Source organism: Panthera uncia, chromosome F2 (genome assembly GCF_023721935.1).
Source record: "Panthera uncia isolate 11264 chromosome F2, Puncia_PCG_1.0, whole genome shotgun sequence".
Lineage (NCBI taxonomy): Eukaryota > Metazoa > Chordata > Mammalia > Carnivora > Felidae > Panthera > Panthera uncia.
The window spans coordinates 25184983-25208448 of record NC_064812.1 but is presented as its reverse complement, the minus strand read 5'-3'; the positions used below and the strand labels follow the sequence as shown (position 1 = coordinate 25208448).

The 23466-nt window shown below is 33.4% G+C and overlaps 1 protein-coding gene across 3 annotated transcripts in view; it reads right to left on the bottom strand.

Moving 5' to 3' along the window:
- Positions 1–23466, bottom strand: part of CSMD3 (CUB and Sushi multiple domains 3) — a 1252643-nt gene that overhangs the window by 1091692 nt on the left and 137485 nt on the right. For all 3 annotated transcript variants that reach the window (XM_049632997.1, XM_049632998.1, XM_049632999.1), the window contains exon 2: positions 21075–21297. In XM_049632997.1, the coding sequence (XP_049488954.1) occupies positions 21075–21297 (223 nt within the window). The remainder of the gene's footprint in view (positions 1–21074; positions 21298–23466) is intronic.

Below are 23466 nucleotides of genomic sequence, written 5' to 3'. Positions count from 1 at the left end.
TGGTGTCAGAAAGTGGCTCAGTCCTTGTGACCTGCAATAACATGGATGCACCTAAAGGGTATTTGCTGAGTGAAATAAGTCAGATTGAGAAAGACAGATACCATATGATTTCACTCATATGTGGAATCTAAAAAACAGAACAGCAGAATCAGGGCTGTAAATACAAAGAACAAACTGATGGCTGTCTGAGGGGAAGGGTGGTGAGGTGGATAAAATAAGCGAAAGAGAATGGGAGCATAGACTTTTAGTCACGGAATTAGAAAAGTCAGGAATAAAAAGTACAGCCTAGGGAGTATCGTCAGTGATACTGCAATAGGGTTGTATGGTGGCAGATGGTAGCTGCACTTGTGGTGAGCACAGCGTAATGTGTAAACTTGTGGAATCACTGTGTTGTACATCTGAAACTAATGTATCGTTGTGTGTCACCTGTACTCAAAAATGTTTTTTCAAGTTCAACCTCATGCAACAAGAAGAATACAAATTCAAACCATGACAGTATTTTACAACCAATGGATTGTCAAAAGTTAAGATTTCTAATAGCTGTCAAGTGTTGAATAGGTCCAGTATAGAGACATTATACATTGTAAATAATTTATTATACATTGTTAGTAGTACTGTAGAGTGCTGTGACTGGTTGGGAAAACAATGAGCTTTACATAAATTTGAATAAATTTGAACAATTACATCTTCTGTATACATTGAATCAGCCCTTCACTCTGAGATCTAAGAGAATCTCTTCTACCCTGTTCCCTAAGAAGTATACAAGTTTATTCGTAGCCACATTATTTATATAAGCAAAACTGAAAGCGATACAAATGAATGTCTTCTAGAAAATAGACAAAGAGCATTATATTCATAATTGAAGTGTAGTATATGCATAAGACTGAATGAAAACTATAATGGTATGCTATATATTTCATAAAACTTAAAAAGAAGCAAAATTAAGCTTTATGTTGTTTAGAGATACATTAATGTATGATTAAACTATAGTTTTTAAAATTAAGGATGGCCTTTATACAGGAATATTTTCCCGTCTCCTGGTGAGACATCAGAGTAAGGCCAGGGAAGGTATAAGGAAGAAACAAATATTGGCACTCTCTTGGTTAAGTGGCAGGCTTATGAGTATTCATTCTAATACAATCCATCTTAAATTGTATGTCACATTGTTATATATTTTTATATACAAAATTATTTTTATTTTATTTATTTTTTAATATGAAATTTATTGTCAAATTGGTTTCCATACAACACCCAGTGCTCATCCCAAAAGGTGCCCTCCTCAATACCCATCACCCACCCTCTCCTCCCTCGCACCCCCCATCAACCCTCAGGTTGTTCTCAGTTTTTAAGAGTCTCTTATGGTTTGGCTCCCTCCCTCTCTAACTTTTTTTTTTCCTTCCCCTCCCCCATGGTCTTCTGTTAAGTTTCTCAGGATCCACATAAGAGTGAAAACATATGGTATCTGTCTTTCTCTGTATGACTTATTTCACTTAGCATATAACACTCTCCAGTTCCAAAATTATTTTTAAAAGAGAGTAAAAAGTATTTAGAACATTCATGTGGAAATATAACTGACCCATTAAATGGTGACTTAGTACCAGTGTCTCAAAAGATCTGGTGAGCAGTGAGTTGTATTAATATTGCTGTTCTTTTTGGTTATTTTCCAGCACTCCCATCTCATCCAAAAATAATTTGGCTTTTGTAATTAGGAAAAATTATGTTTTAAATGAATGAAATGAGGTTTCTATGATTGATTTATGAATTAAAACATTACCACAAATATATTGATAGCCACTCTGGCAAGTTCCATATTCTGTGCATTTTTTAGTTCTATTCACTAGTCAGAGTATCACATTTACATAAGGATTCTGACATTTTGTTTTGATTTTCAAATAGTTCAAAAAAGCAATTTTATTTTATTATTTATTTTTATTTTAGAGAGAGAAAGAGCATGAGTGGGGGATAGAGGCAGAGAAAGAGAGAGAGGGATCAGGTCATGATCTCACAGCTTTGTGGGTGTGAGCCCTATATCAAGCTCTGAGCTGATAGTGCAGAGCCTGCTTGGGATTCTCTCTCTCCATCACTCTCAGCCCCTCCCCCACTCACACCATGTCTCTCTCTCTCTCTCTCTCAAAATAAATAAACTTAAAAACAATTTTTTATTTTTGTTATTTTTTAATTTTTTAATGTTATTATTTATTTTGAGAGAGAGAGAGACAGAGAGAGTCAGAGAGAGAGAGACAGAGATGTGAGGGGAGGGGGAGAGAAAGAGAGTGAGCCGGCCATGGGGCTCAGTCTCAAGAACTGCAAGATCATGACCTGCATCAAAGTCAGTTGGTTGCTTACCCAACTGAATCACCCAGGTGCCCCAAAAAAAGCAATTTTGAAAGAAACATATAATACAAATATAATGCATTGATTTTAATATCGGTGAAAGATAGTTAACAATGTTTAATCACTAGATTTGCCACTGATTTGTAGTCTTTAGTTTGTTATATGTGTGTGTAAACTTTATGATCTGTTCTGCTTTCCAAGATTAATGTTTTTAAATCTGCATTTAGGGAGGAACATTATTTAGAAACTTATCATGTATGTTTCTTGAATGCTTCATTTTTTTTTGTCTTCCCAACCTTTATATCCCAATTTAGTAATATAATATTTTATAAAATCAAATTAAAAATTTTATTTTATTTTTTATTTTATTTTTTAAATTTTTTTAATGTTTATTTATTTTTGAGACAGAGAGAGACAGAGCATGAATGGGGGAGGGTCAGAGAGAGAGGGAGACACAGAATCTGAAACAGGCTCCAGGTTCTGAGCTGTCAGCACAGAGCCTGACGCAGGGCTCGAACTCACGGACCGCGAGATCATGACCTGAGCCAAAGTCGGACGCCCAACCGACTGAGCCACCCAGGCGCCCCCAAATTAAAAAATTTAAATACCATTTTTGAATTTATATATAGTTAACTTCTGATTTTTATGTAAATATACCCATTTAAAAATACAATTGAATGTCTTTGGGATTTTTAAAAAGATAACCTGCATAACCATGCACTTAATCATTATGCATTTTTCTATTGATAAATTTACTTTTTTCCTACATAAGCTCAATATCTTCTACATATCTTAAGAACATCAAACTCTAAGCATTTATGAAGGAATAGTTCCTTATTTTATACACAATAATTTTTATGACAAAGATACAGCTTTGAGTACGTATCATGTCATAACAGCATATAGGTGATTATTTTAATGTGGACTTTTATATAAATATGGGCCTTTTAATGTTCTTGACCTTTTAATTTGCATTTAGCAAAAAGACTTTGTAAAATAAATGGTCAGTAAAATATCTGATTATGCAGTTGTAGTTTAAAGTAAATCTTCTATTCAATCATTCTAAAATTAGTGTAGTTGAAAAATGTAAACAAACATAACTAATGAGTTGTGCTATTGAAATTCAAACTTCAGTCTTTTTAAAATCTGTTTTTTATGATTTTGAAGACATTGATCTTTTTGAGATTTACTTATCTGTCTAATAGGCATATTGGGAAGAATATCTGAAATGATATTATGAGAATTGTATATAAATAGCCTGACATAAAGTGTGTATTCAGAAAAAAATCTACCTTTCTAATAGATACAGTATATCTGTAGCTTCCTTTAGAATATTATATATTAACAAATTTAGATGAATTCACAAAGAATTCATCTGGGATGCCTAATTTAAAAATTCTGTTTAGGGTTTTAGAATGCTGTATGTAATTTTCTGTTATTGAAAACATGCTATTTATAAGAACATCTAGTTGCTTTCTGTGAGAAAAGCCGTAGTTTGATTATGCCATTTTACAGATGAAAACACGAATGTTTATGGAGAGTGACTTGCAAAAGAAATATCGCTAGTTAGTGACTTATAACGCTGTGTATAGTTTGCTTTTAAAATATCAGTGCTGTTTTTCTGAAAGCAAGCTAACGAAAGTAAACCTTTAACAGATTTGCTATAAAAGATTGAATAAATGTAATTCATGGAACAAAGCGTTTAAATTTGCTTCTTGACATCTTTTGTTTTATGATTTAACCCCTGTTTTAATGGTTTAATTTAGTCTGTTCTCCACTAAAAGCCACCTCGATTCTTTCTGGCAACATGCCTAGTATGAACAACAAATGATTGTGTATGCTCTTGAATCCTTGCCTTACTCAGATTTGAAAGAGTCTTTTATGTTGACAAAAAGTTCTAGAAACCCCGACTGTCCTTGAGATCTCTCCAATCATTAATTTGAATGCTCCAAAGTGAGAAATGATATCAAATGAGAAGAGTCATTAACTGCCTAAGGTGCATCAAAATTTTAATTGGTTTTTTTTTCCTAATTCACTTGCATGCCTTATGGTGATGCAATAAGTCTTTAGTGAATTAAAGTGTTGGAGAGGAGGACACTAGCCACAGTATAACATCCTTTTCAAGCATGTTCATAGAAAAACCCACTTCTACACTCAATTTTTGTGTTTTCTGAAGTCTGTATTTTTTACACAAGGCTATCACCAAGATCATCCATAGTTGGATTAGCAGTAAGTAAAATCCACATTGCCATTTGGAGATCTCATTAATATTATATATAAATAAGAAAAACCTAGTATTGCTTCTCTTTATTGAGTAAACAGTTATTAATATCATATGCAATCTACATATACATATACATACAAAAAACACATACAAATCATCTATGCCAGTAGGTCAAGCGCTTAGGGCCTCTGAATTTCATTATACAAGAGAGATAATCAGGATACAAGGACTGGTTGCAACTCTGAAGTCTTCAGAGGCAGGAGACTGGGTTAGGTTGTATCATCTAAATCAAACCTGACACGCTGAGATGGGGACTTGGGAGTAGAGTTAAATCAAGGATATACTGCCATACAAGTACTGCATACCCTATGGCCATTTGTTTCTATGGTCTAACAAGTCGTTTAGATATTTTCTAATTAATATTTGTGGGAAAGTTGTTCTCTACCTCAATATTATACTTACAGGAAAGACACAGATCATTGCATTGCAGTCTAAAGAGAAGCAATTGGGATGAGGAGAGGTTTTAACATGAGTATTAGGAAGTTATATGGGAAATTGAGGAAGCAAAGGAGAGAAAAAGAGATAGGATTAATTATGTAAGAAGAGAACTATAGTGGTTGCTCAGGAATATTTATGGGGACACCACCAACATTTTCTGAAGGAGGAAGGTCAACCAATTGCACAAGTGGGAACTCAAGCTATAGATTGTTCTTTATTAATTTTAATTACTATTCATTATGTCTTACGCTCGTGGATTTTGTGGTTATGTCAAGAGTCTAGTGAGTGTGGGGCGTCTGGGTGTTTCAGTTGCTTGAGCATCGGCTCTTGATTTCAGCTCAGGTCCTGATCTTGCAGTTTATGAGATCAAGCCCTGCATCAGGCAGCATGGAGGCTGCTTGGGATTGTCTCTCTCTGCCCCTTTACTGCTTGCTCATGCACTCTCTTTATCTCAAAATAAATAAATAAACATTAAAAAAAAAGAACTTAATGAATTCATAAAACTAAACAAGAAATTGCAACAGGATATATATTATGTCTGTTATATTTATCCCTCACAGTACTGAGAAAAAAATATTGGGTAAATAAAATGATTTTCAATAACAATAAAGGAATGAAGTTCAGAGAATTTAATCACAGTAATGAAGTATATTTTATAACTACAACCAAGAAGGTATAAATTATAGATAATCACAAAGTAAAAAACAAACCAACTAAAGGGGTAGCTTTACAATAGAAATAGAAAAATAAGATAGATCTTCCTCTAGCAAAATTTAGTTGATCAAGTAGTCATTTTTAAAAGCTACTTGAAATATGTTTCATTGGAGCTGTGCTCAGCAGCATCCAATATAATTTATTGAATTGTCAGTTCTAGGATTCCTTAATAGGTAGGCCATCATAATTCTTATTCACTATAATACCACAGGGAGTAAAATGAACATAGACTTCCTTACACTTCTGAGGTTTATCATAGACCTAAATATAAAGGCTAAAATTTCTAAACTTCAGAAGAAAGTGTAGGAGAATCTTTTTCTGTCGTTTGTCAGACTAGAGAGAAAAACAAGATTTTAAAAATTAATTGGATTTTATCAAAATTAAAAATTTCAGCTCATCAAAAGATGTGGAACAAAATGAAAAGCAAATTAAAATTGGAAGAAAATATTTGCAATGTATATATTTGTCAAAAAAATGGTATAAAGATTGAATAAGGACTCTTATAATTCAATAATATCAAGGCAAATCAAACATCCCAATTAAAAACAAGCAAAATATTTGAACAGACATTTCATAAGACATATCAATAAATGCTCAATAAGCACATATAAAAGTGCTTATAGCATTAGAATATGCTATAAGGAAATATAGGAAATGCAAAATAAAAACAGAATAAGATTGTCCACCTTGAATGTTGGCAATGATGTAGAGCAATCAGAACTCTTATACAATGATGGCAGAATATAAAATAGGACAACCACTTGAAAAACCTGTTTGGGGGTATTTTTATGATATGACACATAGATTTAACCAATAATCCAACAATTCTACTACTAGGTATTATTCTAAGACAAATGAAAATGCAATCACAGAACTACTTCTATAGGAATATTGATTGCATCTTTATTCTGAATAGCTCCAAACTTAAAAATATCCAAACTTTCACTAACAGGAAAGTCAACAATTCATGGAATGAAATGTTACTCCACAACAAAAAGGAATAAACTGTTGACACAGCAATGTGATTGAATCTCAGAAACAATATGCTTAGAGAGAAAGCCAAATACAAAAAGTACATATTGTAGCAATCAATTTCTATGAACATAAATATTGAAGGGGCCAACTAATCCATGGTAAAGCAAATTAGTACAGTGGTTCCTTGGGAAGGTGTAGGGATTGACTGGAAAGGAATACAATAGGACTTTCTGGGATGATGAAAACATGTATGTTAATAGAGATGTGGATTACCTGAGTTTATGACTGTTTCACAAAACATAATTGTACACTTGAGATCTGAATATTGAGCTGTAGAAAATGTATGACCCAATGATGAATAAAGTTTTGATTCTAACATATATTAACTTAATTCAAAATTCTCATTCTATTTAGTCAACAATGAGAACAAGATGTGCATATGTAAATATATATGCTTTAAGTTTTTCTCTATTGGTTTAGGACCATTATCTGAGAAGTAAAAGAATTGTTTAGGAAAAATGAAATGATTTTGACAGACTCACGTAATTATTTAGATGTCGCATTGTTTAACTTTAAAAAAGACTTTTGTTCTTCACAATCCCGTTATATTATCAAGTGTGTAACTTGGTGAATTTGAAAATTTCAAAAATGAATTTTTATGATATGGTTTTGGTTATCTGAATATTTAGTTTGCTGAGAATGGACATAGGCAATATTTATTTTCATAATGATGTTCTCTTTACAGTTTAAAATTTAAACCCTAAATCACTAAGTAATACATATCAGAAAAATATTCTTGAAATTTGGAAGAGATAAAGGAACCAGAAAAAACTAGTTTTTTTCTATGGCCTGTGGGTATTCAAGGTAAAAATCTTATAAATCAAAGACTAGTAAAAAAAGGGAAAAACTTATCACACCCCATTACCATGAGAGAATCACAGATGTCATTTTGGTGTAAATCTTTCCCAGTTGATAAATAAACAAACAGATATAAATGCACAAGCTATCTTTTATTATTATACATGCTGTTTTGCGGTCTTTATTTTTATTCTATCCAGTAATATATTGTGAACCCTTTTCCACCCATAAAAAATTCATATAAGATTTGGTATCTAATTGCTACATTTTGTCCCATGGTTATTAATCATTCTCTATAATAAGACATTCATGATTTTGTTATTTAAACAAAGCAGCAAACAAAAATCTGTATGTAATTTGGGGAGTGAGATGTTTATTTTATTTATTTATTCATATTATAGTTAATAATTATTATTTATGAATAATATAATTTATTTATGATAAACTCCTGGATACCTAATGCAGGACAACCTAATGCTGTTGTCTTTCAGAAACAGTTTATAGACTGATATTACCACTACTCATGCAGGAAAGTACCTAAATATCTTCACCAATGCTGTTTACAGTTGTTTAGGTCTTAGTTTTATACTTGAAAAATATTACATTGCTACCTACTTTTGTTTTTTTATTTTTACTAGTTTCTTATTTTATATTAGTGATTTAACATTTTTCATTTTGTAAAAAGTTTACATTTTGTAAACTCCCTGTGCATATATTTTTGCACATTTCCATTTATATGACTATAATTTTCATATTTTTAAAAGTTATTTAAGTACATCAAGACTTCGTATCTTATACATCTTGAAACTTATGTTCCATGATAATATTTATTTTCTTTGAAGTATATTGTGATCATAGAAAATTTATTTATTCATGTTATCACATCTTGTAATCTCTTTAGTTTTTATTAAGTTTTATAATAACAGGAAACCTCTCTCTTCCCTCAATAGCTTCTATATTTCATCTTTTGTTTGGCTGAGTTGATATAAAGTTTGTTCCAAATTCTTTCTACTCTTAAATCAGCCAATACCATATCCTTTAATTATTGTTATACATTTTTATTTTACAGTTTAGTTTAAACTTTCTATTCCTATATTTAAATATTTTCCTGGTTATTCATGTGATTGATGAACTCATATATCATTTTTTTCAAGCAAACCAACATACACTAGGAATTTTGAATGAAATTGTATTATAACTTCAAAAAATAAGAGCTTTACTAAATGTAGTCTCTTTTTTTATTTCAAAATTTAATCTTTGTTCCCATGAATATAGTGTAGCTATCCATTTTCCACTAGTGGCTTTCAGCACTAGAATACAAAATTTTTTTATCATAAATGTTCTGCATAACATTGAGTTCATATCAACATTTCACTAATTTTGCTGCTATTTGTAATATATTTGTGAGTTTTCTAAATGATGGTTGATGAGATAGTGACTGTAATCAACACACTTAATTTTCTTTGTATATTTCCAGTAAATTATCTAAGTTTTCTATATATACAATCATAAGATTTATAATCAATTAAAATTTGGTATCTTTTTTCAGTAGTTTCATACATATTTCTGTATGTTTATATCATTTGATTTTTGATAATTTATCCTCCTCAGTTGTAATTATAGCTTATACTTCCCTTTTCTCTGATTTTAATGGCAAAGAAGTTATAATTATATTGTCCTTAAAACCATATAAGCAAAACTGACCATCTATGTGCCCTCTTTAAGGAGCAGCTGAAGTTAGCCATGAGGACTAATGCACAGCAAAGTTAAATAACACTAATGCACAGTGTTATTTAATTTAAGAGATTAAGAGATATTCTATATTATATTTTGGGATCATCTCTTTGGTTTTGTTATAAGGGTACTATCAAACCTACACTGTCAAAAATTTCATATGATTTTGGCTCCTATAAAGCTAATTACATCTTTCTTCCTTTGAATTATTGACAATGTGAATATTATCTATTATTATTAAGCCACCCCAACATTTCTATGGTGATTATGTATTATTCTCTGATTGGAGTTTTATGTTATGCAGATGTGTGTTTACCTGTTAAAGTGCTGGTAGCAGCATATCAGAGATATAAAAGATTTGTATGTCATTAGGGTTCAGGAAAAATTTCAGATATTGAGAATTTTCCATTTCACAAGAATTTAAATAATTCACTTCAAAAAATATTCATAAAAATACATTTTGAGCAGTTATACTGTTATCTATTTTAATTTTCTCAATAGTTTTTGTATTCTTCACTCCTTTTAAATATAGAAAACATCACTATTTTAAGTAAAATAATTTTTTCTTAAAATGGGATGGAATAGAGTTGTGTATAATAGTGTTGCATATTATGTAACTCATTATTCATGTGATACCTACTTATTTCACAGAATTCACTATATCAAAAAACAGTAACTTTTTGTTAGTTGTAGACAGTGTGGTTTCCACAGAGCAGCTTAAAGTGATCATTTCAGATTATAAAATATAACAGGGTCATGGTTTGTGGTAATTACAAAAAGGTGACTTTACTGGTTGGAAAAAATTGCAAAAGGTCCCCCTTATTATGAATGTATTGTAAAATATGTCTTCTTTCCCCACACTGACATAGTACCCTGGGTTGGGGTAGGGGCATGACCTTGGCTGAAGTAACACAGGCTGGATTGCTGGCTCTAGGGCCTGACAACTTTGTGCAGTGTACAAAACTGACTATGTTGGTGATGGCCCAAGTTACGTCATGTCACATCAATACTTAAAACTTTCTGATGGCCTTTAGTTTACTCAAAAAAAACCAAAAAACAAAAAAACAAAACAAAACAAAACAACAAAAAACAGTCTTTAAAGTGGTCTGCCAGACTCTAGTGGCCTTGCCCTATTACATCACTTCTCAGGCCTCATTGTGTACTCATCTTCACACGCATGATCCAGAATTAGGATATTGCACTTGTTCTTTTTCCTTGGAAATCTGTCACTTCCATCATCTCTTCCCAGCTCTCTCTGATACCATTCAACTTGGCCCTGCCATTTAGAATGGCAAATTTGAGTGACATCATCATGGCAGAATAAAATTTTTCTACTCTCTTCCCCTAAAGAACACTGATTTAGATAATTGTCCAAGGATGAGAGACCATTTGTAGAAGTCCAAGAATCCAGCAGAGGTGTTCCAGCACATCACTGAAGCAAAAAAATTTAAGATTGGATGCATTAAAGATGATAACAGGAATAGTTTCACGTTATCTGTGTTATTCTTTCCTCAAGATAACACAGCTGAGCCTTCTCAGCCTTTGATTTCTTTCATGGGAGAAGTGAGAATATGTGAGTGAAAGCCCAGATGTCCTCAGAATATTTGGGGACAGAGATCAGCTGGGAGCTTGGAAGATATGGCTCTCAGAGGCCACAGAGGTAGGTAGAGTCTACTTATTGCATCATGGACTCCATCAGGAAGCCTTCCCATGAGCTGCTCAGGATGCCTCACCTACAGATGTTCCACCTGACCCGTGTACCTGCAGCACTCCTCACACCTCCACCAAACTGACCCACAAACCATGATAAATTCTCTGTGTGTGCTTCTGATGGCACTGAGGGCAAGTCTTTGCATATGGCTAGTGAATATATGCAGGAAGCTGCTTTCCTTTCAGGCCTGGGAGAAATTATTAAAATGAGCACTTAGCCCCACCCTGCAGAAAGCAAAAGTGAGGCTGTCATCACCTGGCCTTGCTTTGAAAAATTGAGAGAAGGTACACAAGAATAAGAATTTCACCACAAGAGAGAACAAGAAGAGTAGGGAAACAAATGCAGCTGAGAACATTAGAAGGAATGGACCAAGCAGAAGAAAGAACCTCTGATGTAGAAGACAGGTCCTTTGAAATTATCCAGCGAAGAACAAAGAAAAAAGAATGAAATGAGTGAAGAAAGCCTATATAAACTATGGGATACCTTACGTGACATATAAATATATATATATATATATATACATATATATGTATATATATATCCAAAAGAAAAAAGGAAAAACTTATTTAAATATTATTTTTTAATGTTTTAAATGTTTTATTTATTTTTGAGAGAGAGAGAGAGAGAGAGAGAGTGCGAGTAGGGGAGTGGCAGAGAGAGAGGGAGACACAGAATCTGAAGCAGACTGCAGTCTCTGAAACTGTCAGCATAGAGTCCAACACAGGGCTCGAACCCATGAACCATGAGATCATGACCTAAGCTGAACTTGGACACTTAAATGACTGAGCCATTCAGGTGCCCAAGGAAATAGCTTATTTAAGTACTGGCTGAGAACTTCCCAAATCTGAGGAGAAATTTTGACACCCAAGTTCATGAAGCTAATAGGTAATCTCAAAATTTCAACCTCAAACAGCATTTCTCTGAGACACAGAATAAAACTGTATAAATCAAAGAAACGGAATTTAAAAGCAGCAAATAAAAAAATCCTCATACAAAAGGATACCCACACTGGGGTGCCTGGGTGGCTCAGTCAGTTAAGCGTCCGATTTCGGCTCAGGTCATGATCTTGCAGCTCGTGAGTTCGAGCCCCGCATCTGGCTCTGCGCTGACAGCTCAGAGCCTGGAGCTTGCTTTGGATTCTGACTCCCTATCTCTCTGCCCCTCCCCTGCTCATACTCTGTCTCTCCCTGTCTCAAAAATAAATAAACATTAAAAAAAATTTTTTTAAAGGATACCCACATAAAGCTATCAGTAGATTACACAGCACAAGTCTTGAAGACCAGGAGAGAGTGGAATGATAAATGTCAAGTGCTGAAAGAAAACAAAACAGACCAAAAACAAAACCAAAAAAACCTGCTAACCCAAGAATACTATACTAGGCAGTTATCTTTCAGATAAAGGGACATAAAGATGTCCCCAAGGAAACAAAACCTGAGATGTTTACCACTACACCTGGCTTACAAGGAGTTCTGAAAAGAGTTCTTCAAACTGAAATGAAAGGATGCTAATTAGTAACATGAAGAATTACGAAAATGCACAACATTCTGCAAAACATAAGTATATAGTTAAATTTATAATACTTTAATATTGTAAAATGGTTTTACCAGTGTAAAGACTTAATTCTCATCTCTAATTAAGAGTTAACTGTAGTAAAAGGTAACGGACCAAAGTATTACAAATAAATATAGTTGCAATGATTTGTTAATGGATATGTAATATTAACACCTCTGCTACTCCCTGTGGTTTGTGTGTGTGTGCCCCGGGGGGGTGGGGTGGGGTAGGGTGGGGGCTTGTGACATCAAAAACAAAACGCTGGGGAGGTGATTGAAAGGATAGAGTGTTTATATGCAACTGAAGTTGTCATTAGCTTAAAATACACTACTGTGTGTATAAGATATTTTAAGTAAGCCACATAGTAATTAATCAGAAAGCAAAAACCTACAGTTGATACACTAAAGATAAAGAGAAGGGAATCAAAACATACCACTATGGAAAATTTTCAATTCACAAAGGAAGACAAAAGAGAGAGGATCAAAGGAATTACAAAAAAGTCAGTAACAGTTAACAGAACAACAGTCCTAAGTACTTAGCTACCAACAATTATTTTAAATAATGGATTAAATTCTCAAAGCACAAGGCATAGAGTGGCTGAATGTGTAAAAAAGAAGACCCAACTGTATGCTGACTACAACAAATATACTCAGTTTAAAAATACACATAAACTTAAGGTGAAGCAATAGAAAAAAGTATTCTCTGGGAATGGAAACCAAAAGAGACCAAGGTTAGCTATTTTTATATTAGATTAAAATGGAGGTTAAGTCAAAACTGTAGTAAGAGGCAAACAAGGTCATTTATAATGATAAAAGAGTAAATACATCAAGAACATATAACAATGGTAAATATATACACAATCTCTGAGTACCTAAATATATTAAGCAAATATAACAGATCTGAAAGGAGACATACACTACAACACAATAATAGTAGGAGACTTCATTACTCACTTTCAACAATAGATATTCAGACAGAAAAACGTTAAGGAAATACTGGACTTGACCTATACTTTAGATCAAATGGAGCGACCAGACATACAGAGAACACTCCATCCAATGGCAGAATACACATTCTTCTCAAGCATACATGAGATACTCTCTAAGACAGATAATAGGTTAAGTCACAAAACAAGTCAATAAATTAAAAAAAAATGAAGATCATATTAAGTATGTTTTTCAAATAAAATAATATGAAACTAGAATTCAATAACAGGAGCAATGCTGGAAAATTTACAAATAAGTGTAGCACACTCCTGAAAAATTGATGGGTCAGGAAGAAATCAAAAGGGAAATTTAAAAAATCTTGAAACAAACAAAAATGGAATCACAGTATACCAAAACTTATGAGCTAAAGCATAAGCAGTTCTAAGAGGAAGTCATAGTGACAAATGCCTACATTAAGAAAGAAGATCTCATATAAACAACCTAAATTTACATCTCAAGGAACTAGAAGAAGAAAAACAAAGCAAGCCCAAAGACTATCAGAAGGAAGAAAATAACAAATTTCATAAGATAAATAAATGAAGGGCTCCTGGGTGGCTCAGTGGGTTGAGCGTCTGACTCTTGATATCAGCTTGTGTCATGATCACATGGTTCATGGGATCAAGTACCATATTATGCTCTGTGCTGAGTGGAGCCTGCTTGGGATTCTCTTCTCCTTCTCCTACTACCCTTTCCTTGCTGAAACTCACTCACTCTCTCTCTCAAAATAAAGAAATAAACATTAAAAATGAAATAGAGACTAGAAGCACAACAGAAAAGATCAACAAAACTTAGAATAAAACTTAGGTTTTCTGAAAAGATAAACAGAATTGACAAAACTTTAGTTGGACTAAGAAAAAAAAAGCAAAAATTCAAATAAAATCAAATGAATAAGGAAACATTATAATCAATACCACAGAAATTCTAAAGATTGTAAGAAACTATTATGAACCATTATTCCCCAAATAATTGGATAACCTAGAATAAAATTTCTGAATAAAAGCCCATAACGGGATGGTTTCACTGGTGAAATCTACCAAGCATATTAAGAATTAAAGCAAAACCTTTTATACTCTTCCAAAAATTTGAAGAGGAGGGAACACTTCCAGATTTTATGAGGCCACCATTACTCTGCTATCAAAGCCAGATAAGGATACCATAAGAAAAGAAAACTACAGGCCAATAACCCATATGAATATAGATGCAAAAATCTCAACAAAATAGGAATTTAGCAAACTAAATTCAAAGGCACATTAAAAGGATTATACACCATGATTTATCCCTGGGATGCAAAGGTATTTTCATATATAGAAATTAATCAGTGTGTTACACCACATTAATATCATGAAAGATAAAAATTTATAATCATTTCAGTAGATACAGAAAAATCCATTTGACAAAATTTAACATGTACTCCATGATAAACATTATTAACAAATTAGATATAAACATAGAATAGACATAACTCAAATAATAAAGGACAACCCCACAGCTAATGTCATACTCAATGATGAAAAGTTTTCCTCTAAGTTGTGAACAAAACAAGGTTGTCCACTCTCACCACTTGTATTCAATATAATATTGGAAGTCCTAGACAGAGCAATAAGGTAAGAAACATAAATAAAAGGCATCCAAATATGGAAGGAAAATGTAAACCTGTCTTTGCATATGATAATGATCTTATAAACCGAAAATCCTATAGACCCCATCACCCTGTTAGAACTAATAAACTAATTCAGTAATGTTTCAGATAACAAAATAAAAAGTCAGTTGCATATGTATACCCTAAAAATGAACTCTATGAAAAAGCAATAAAGGAAACAATAGCTTTACCCTAGCATCAAAAACAATAAAATACTTTGGAACCAATTTAACCAAGGAAGTGAAATACTTGTACACAAAACTATAACTTTGATGAAAAGAAAAATTATAGAAGATACAAATAATTGGAAAGCTATCCCTTGTTCATGGATCAGAAGAATTGGTATTATTAAAATGTCCATAATACCCAGAGTTCTTCCATCTCAAAATTCCAATGGCATTTTTCAGAGAAATAGGAAAAAAAAATCTTCAATGTGTATAACCCACAAAAGACCCTGAATTGCCAAAGCAATCCAGTAAGAACTAAAAGAAGAATAAAGCTTAAGCTTCCAGATTTTGAACTTGCAAAGCTACAGTCACTAAAACAATAAGGAACTGGCAAAAACAAAACAAACACACACACACACACACACAAAACAGAAAACAGACACATAGACCAATGGAATAGAATTAGAGAGTCAAGGAAGAAACCAACCCCCACACACAACCAAGTAATACTGGTAAGTGAGCCAAAAATAACCAATGGGGAAAAGATAGTCTCTTTAATAAACTGTTCTAGGGAAACTGGATAAACATATGCAAAAGAATGAATTAGATCCCTTTCTTATTCCCAAATAATCCGATCAAAAATGGTCAGAGGAGGGGTGCCTGGGTGGCTCAGTCTGTTGAGCCTTTGACTTCGACTAAGGTCATGATCTCAGGGTTTGTGGGTTTGAGCCCTTCATTGGGCAGTGTGTGGACAAAAAAAAATGGGCAGATGACTTGAATAAACAATTTGTCAAATAAGTCACACAGTGCTCCATAGATAAATGAAAAGTTACTTGATATCACTAAATCATCAGAGAAATGCAAATCAAAACTACAATGAAATATCACCTCACACCTGTTGAAATGATTATTATCAAAAAAGACAAGAGATAACAAGTGTTAGTGAGGATGCCAAAGAAAGGGAACACTTGGGCACTGTTGGTGGAAATGTAAATTTGTTCAGCCACTATGGAAAACACCATGGATATTCTTCAAAAAATTCAAAATAGAACTACCATGTGATCTAATTTTCCACTTCTAGATACATGTCCAAAGGAAATGAAGTCACTATCTTGAAAAGATTACATTATCATGTTCATTGCAGCTTTGTTTACAATAGTTAAGAGGTGGAAACAACCTAAGCATCCAAGGATGGATGAGAAGTCCACCAGTAATACTATACAATATCACTTATATGTGAATTCTAAAAAAGCCAAATTCAGAGAAAGAGAGTAAAATGTTTCCAGGGATGGGGGTTGGGAAAATGTGAAGATTTTGGTCAAATGTTACAAGTTAACAGTTATAAGATGAAAAGTCCTGGGCATCTAATGTATATCATGTTGATTATAGTTAACAGTAGTGCATTTATATACTTGACATTTGCTAAGAGAACAAATCATAAATATTCTCACCACACACGGTAATTATGTGAGATGATAGAGGTGTTAACCTTATTGTGGTAATCATTTCACTATATCTATATCTATACCTATATATCTATATCTTTATCTATACCTATATCTATATTATATCTATATTAATATCTATCTCTCTATATATCTCAAATTATCATGTTGTACACCTTAATCTTACAAGATGTTATATGTCAGTTATTTCCATTAAACTGGAAAAAATTGAAGTCAACTCTCCCAACACTACCTCTCCCCCTCAGCTGGATTTCTGTTACTGTACCGCAGTTGTTTATATTTACTGCCTACCTTCCCCAGTAAGAGTTTTTATATGTTCACACTTACCCGAATTATATATACCTTTTACTTTTAACATTATTAGCATTCATGAAAATTCTTGTAATTTAAGAAGATAAAATTCATGTCATGGGTATTTCTACACTATGACTATGACTTTATGATAACTACCTCCTTTTTTCAATGACTTTAGAAGTTATTTATTTAGAAAATTAAGCATTTTTAAAACTTAACTTTTTAATGTTTATTTATTTTTGAAGAGAGAAAGAGAGAGGAGGAGGAGGAGGGGCTGAGAGAGAGGAAGAGAAAGATTTCCAAGCAGGCTCCTCGGTTCAGAGCCCGATGTGGGGTTGAACTCCTAAACCATGAGATCACGAGCTGAGCCAAAACTAAGAGTCGGGCACTTAATCCACTGAGCCATCCAGTCATCCCAAAACTTAACTTTGTTTTTTAATTTTTTTTTCAACGTTTTTTATTTATTTTTGGGACAGAGAGAGACAGAGCATGAACGGGGGAGGGGCAGAGAGAGAGGGAGACACAGAATCGGAAACAGGCTCCAGGCTCCGAACCATCAGCCCAGAGCCTGACGCGGGGCTCGAACTCACGGACCGCGAGATTGTGACCTGGCTGAAGTCGGACACTTAACCGACTGCGCCACCCAGGCGCCCCTAACTTTGTTTTTTAACAGTAAAATAAAAAGTGTGAATAGGAGCATTTTGACAATGTGACCTATGTTGTCTGTTGACTGGTCCCAGCATTCTTCATGTCACTTTCTACAACTGAGGTTGGAACAAAATGCTGTTTTTCTGTAATACTTTTTACCTAGGGATGGTGATATGAGGTTGTTATCTCAGTTAAAGCTAATGCTGTTATCTGAATTACTTATGAAAGAAAAAAAAAACATATCTTGTAGTAGGAGAATAATTAAATGAATTATAGTATAATTAAATGTAAGCATCTGATAATTTGATGCTAACAAAAATTCTAGTCACATGTGAAGTGGATGTATTTTAATGTAGGGAGATTGAATAAGGACATAAATAGCATAAGTAGGATGACCCTGAACATATAAATACATCTCATAGGATTAAAATGATTTTTTAAATTTTTGGCATAATTTTCTTATTTAGAAAATACGGTATTCACATAAAAAGTAAAGAAAGCTAAGAATTACTTTCATGCATCAAGTAAACCAAATTGTTTCAAATACACCAGCCTCTTAATGGAGACCTATGAAGAAATTCTCTAATGGTGTGTTGCTTCAAGTACTACATTTAGCCTGCAATATCAATTTTTATTTAATAAATTAAAAATTCACAGGATAACAAACAGGATCATCAAAAATTGGAGTGTTAGATAATATTTTGAACGTATGAAATTGTGTTTGTCAAATCCAATGTGCCTCTCTATTTATACAAGCAAGAATGACAAGACCTACAAAGCATCTTTTCTGCATTATTGCAAGGCAAGTATAACAAGCCATTACAAAGTATCTATTGGAGCTCATGGAAAATAACAAAATATAAGTATCAATTTCCAAAAGATAGAGAACAGCAGACATACCCTAATGGCATGTATTAAGTGAGAACGGAGAGAAACAAAAAGCAAGAAAACGTGAGTGAAACAGACACAAAAATAAATCAAACTGCCAGCAGCAGTTTCAGCTTCTAATCAAACAGCAGACATTGTATATAAACAGTCTGGAAGATGCTGTAGGTTACACACTGGGTTTTTTTCTCCCTAGTCTTGCTATTTAAAATCAGCTGTAACATTAGGTTTAAGCATGAACACCAGTGGATGCATTATGCATCCAACTGTGAGCAAAATGGTATAGAGTACATATTAGAGGAGAATCTATAAAACAAATACCATGAATAAGTTTGTAATTTATTTTTTGGTTTATATCTTTATATGTTATGTATGTTTAAAAATATTGGTTTTTATTATTTATCTTATTTGTTAAATTTTGTCAAAGGAAAAATAGACTTTATATCAATACATAAACCATGGAAATTATATATATTATTTGTGAATTATATATTTGAATTTTGTTTCTTTTTTTAACAAGCTTAAGCTCTGAACTGAGACAATTCTGGGTTATAGTGATGATCCTCCCTCTTGCTACTTTCAACAATTAACCTTGGGCAAGTAATGTAAGACTCATTTTGCTAATTGTAAAACATTGATGATAGAAATCTTTCCACATTGTTTGAGAAGTTAAATAATATAATGAATACAAAATACTTAGTAGTGTCCGGTACGGGTACTTAATAAATACTAAGGGTTAGACTTACAGAGCATTCATTACATTGTAGTACACATAGAATCTCTGCAAATTAAATGCTATTATTCCCATTTACAAATTGGGAAAAAATGAATGAGAAGAAAAAAACTGATTTTCCCCATCTGACAAGGTCTTTTAACTTCCCAGAGGCCACAATTATTTCTTTTAAAAAAAGAAACAGAGATAAAATAAAAATGTGTTTTCTCATTTTCAAGGGGATCTGGAGAGAATAGACACTTAGGCAAACCATACTATCAGCGATTTTATAGTTAGAAACTACCAGATAGCACTGAGCGCTTCATTTCTTTTTTATATTTACACCAATTACATATTACATGCTGCTGCTGTAAAGAAAATATACACAAGTCTTTGTCATTTTATTTTTATGTACATCATTTTAGCAGGCTGGAAACTCTAAGAATTACCTTTGTTACTCTCTTTTAGCCTGTAATCTAATTGGACGTATATAGATGACAGCAGATACCTACCCGCCTCACCCACACACTCTCTAGTGTACATAGTGCTGTCTTTCTATTGTGACTCAGTGCTGTGTCATTAACAGAAGGCATTGTGTTTTTAATGATATTGGCCATGATGATGAAATAACTCTGTGAGACATGTCAGCTTTTCTGTATATTCTTAAACAGATATTAAAAGACTTTGTGTAAAGGGAAGAAGAAATTGGAAATAGTAAATGGATGTATAGAAAAAAGCAAACAAACAAAACCCTCATCAGTAACCAATTTAGTGACCTTTTCTTTGCATAGTCATGCTGTTTGAAACAACTGAGGCATTTTTAACTATCATTCTGAGTGCACACATAGCCAAGTATGTAAAGACTCTTTAATCTTAGAGTTTATTGACTTAGATTATTTTGGATTAGAAGTTCAAAAACAGTTTACTACAGTTAAACATATACACACATTAGTTAAAATCTAGGACTAGATGAGATATGTTATATCTGGTAGTTTGAACTTGGTTGAATTAGAGTTGATCTATATTTAAAAGGAGTTTTTGCTAAGACAGCAAAAATTTCTCACATATTTAGATACTCTATTTTTCAAAAAGAAATTTTGAAGAATCACTTAAATGACAGGGTGCCAGCTAATGTCCACACCTGTTTTATCGAGTGGCTTATAAATAAATAATTTCCTTTGTATGGACAAATGTAAATTTCCCAGTTGGTGACATTAAAGGGTCGACTTTTCAGATATTTAGATTTTATAAACCATACATATTTTATAAAATTAATGTCTTTTTATATGAATATTGATTTTTAAGTATTTCTGCATATTGTATATTAAAATTGGGTAGCCACATTACATGGTATGCTTTCACTTTTATCAAAAGTTATGCCCATAAGTAATGACACCTGAAAATAAGCACTTAACAAAAATAAAATACCTTTAACCAGTCTAAAAAGGTCACAATTCAATTTACATTCACTTTTTTGAGAGATAATATTAATATAGTATTATGAAGTCAGAGACACTGAACTAATTTGTTCATGAGATGATATATTTCCAAATTAACAATAATTAAATAGTGAATATGACTTTAATACAATTGTACCACAAATGTTAAGCACCCTGTGTGAAATAACATTTTACCCATAACATATTTCCCTCCATTCTTCCATTCAAATCACACTAACCTTGTCCTAAAGTTTGTAGGATGAGGATGTCCATCATATAAGGATAAGTAGTCATATTCTTCTTCTAGAGCAAATGACTGAAAAACAATTTGTATTCTATTTCGTTCTTCTGCTATTATTACCCATGTACAGTTTGCACCATTTGGATATCCATATGGAAAACCAGGGCTTTCTATAGTGCCATTAAGTCCTTTTAAAGTTCCACCACATGTATAAATAAATCCTGCAACAAAAGACAAATAAACAGATATTAATATTATATAAAGCACAAACAATTCAGGAGATAGATAATTTTGAAAAAGCCTTTTGTTTTTCCAAGACCTATGTTAACATAATTTTGTAAATGGCAAGAGCTAGGTGAATTACCTAATTTTATTTTTTAAAAAGATAAGACATAACAAACAAAATAGTAAAAAATTTGCCATTTATCATGCATCTTGTGGCTAGTAATTATAAACCAGTCAATGAAGTAAAATTCTCCACACATCATTATCCATTTCGTGATCCAACAGACAAAGTCTTGAACATGATACCTTCCCTGAAGTAGTTTCCAGTCTAATTTTAGAAAACTATAAACAACATTAAAAATTTAATGATTTTAGCATGCATTTTGGGTCTTAAAAATTAACTCCACTTTGGGGCGCCTGGATGGCTCAGTCGGTTGAGCGGCCGACTTCGGCTCAGGTCACGATCTCACAGTCTGTGAGTTCGAGCCCCGCGTCGGGCTCTGTGCTGACAGCTCGGAGCCTGGAGCCTGTTTCAGATTCTGTGTCTCCCTCTCTCTGACCCTCCCCCGTTCATGCTCTTTCTCTGTCTCAAAAAGAAATAAATGTTAAAAAAAAAAATTAACTCCACTTTTTCTTGATGTAGCATGCTAAGTTTTTTTTAATGTTTATTTATTTTTGAGAGAGAGAGAATGGAGGAGGGGCAGAGAAGTGGGGGGCAAAGGATCTTCAGCGGGCTTTGTGCTAACAGAGAGCCTGATGTGGGGCTTGAACTCAGGAACCGCAATATCATGATTTGAGCCAAAGTTGGACACTTGATCGACTGAGCCACCCAGGTGCCCCAGCATGCTAACTTTTTTCTGTCCATATCTCTAGCATGTAGCCAGTGTGCCTTAGGAAAATCCTTCCCACCCTTGTACCAGGAGGATAAATGGTTCAGATCTAAAAAAACACTCTATGTAATCATTCAATCTTTGACCAGCATAGCTGGCTCAAGTTTAAACACAATCCTTAGCTAACCGTATCTGAGTGAAACCTAATGTTGGGGAGAAAATATATTGAAAATTTGAATCCTGGGCAACAGACAGCAGCCATCTTAAAAACTTCTATAATTCTATAGGAGTTCTAATTTTATGGAAGATATAAATTTTTGACAACTTGACTCTTGGAGACACCTAGAAAACTGAATATGTTTCTCAAAAAATTATGAATATGTACTAGTCTGTAGTCATATTGGGTAATGTTTAACTCTAAAATTTTTTTTTCATGAACTTCTATACGTTATTTTTTTTCAATATATGAAGTTTATTGTCAAATTGGTTTCCATACAACACCCAGTGCTCATCCCAAAAGGTGCCCTCCTCAATACCCATCCCCCACCCTCCCCTCCCTCCCACCCCCCATCAACCCTCAGTTTGTTCTCAGTTTTTAAGAGTCTCTTATGCTTTGGCTCTCTCCCACTCTAACCTCTTTTTTTTTTTTTTCCCTTCCCCTCCCCCATGGGTTTCTGTTAAGTTTCTCAGGATCCACATAAGAGTGAAAACATATGGTATTTGTCTTTCTCTGTGTGGCTTATTTCACTTAGCATCACACTCTCCAGTTCCATCCACGTTGCTACAAAAGGCCATATTTCGTTCTTTCTCATTGCCCTGTAGTACTCCATTGTGTATATAAACCACAATTTCTTTATCCATTCATCAGTTGATGGACATTTAGGCTCTTGCCATAATTTGGCTATTGTTGAGAGTGCTGCTATAAACATTGGGGTACAAGTGCCCCTATGCATCAGTACTCCTGTATCCCTTGGGTAAATTCCTAGCAGTGCTATTGCTGGGTCATAGGGTAGGTCTATTTTTAATTTTCTCAGGAACCTCCACACTGTTTTCCAGAGTGACTGCCCCCATTTGCATTCCCACCAACAGTGCAAAAGGGTTCCCGTTTCTCCACATCCTCTCCAGCATCTGTAGTCTCCTGATTTGTTCATTTTGGCCACTCTGACTGGCGTGAGGTGATATCTGAGTGTGGTTTTGATTTGTATTTCCCTGATGAGGAGCGACGTTGAACATCTTTTCATGTGCCTGTTGGCCATCCCAATGTCTTCTTTAGAGAAGTGTCTATTCATGTTTTCTGCCCATTTCTTCACTGGGTTATTTGTTTTTCGGGTGTGG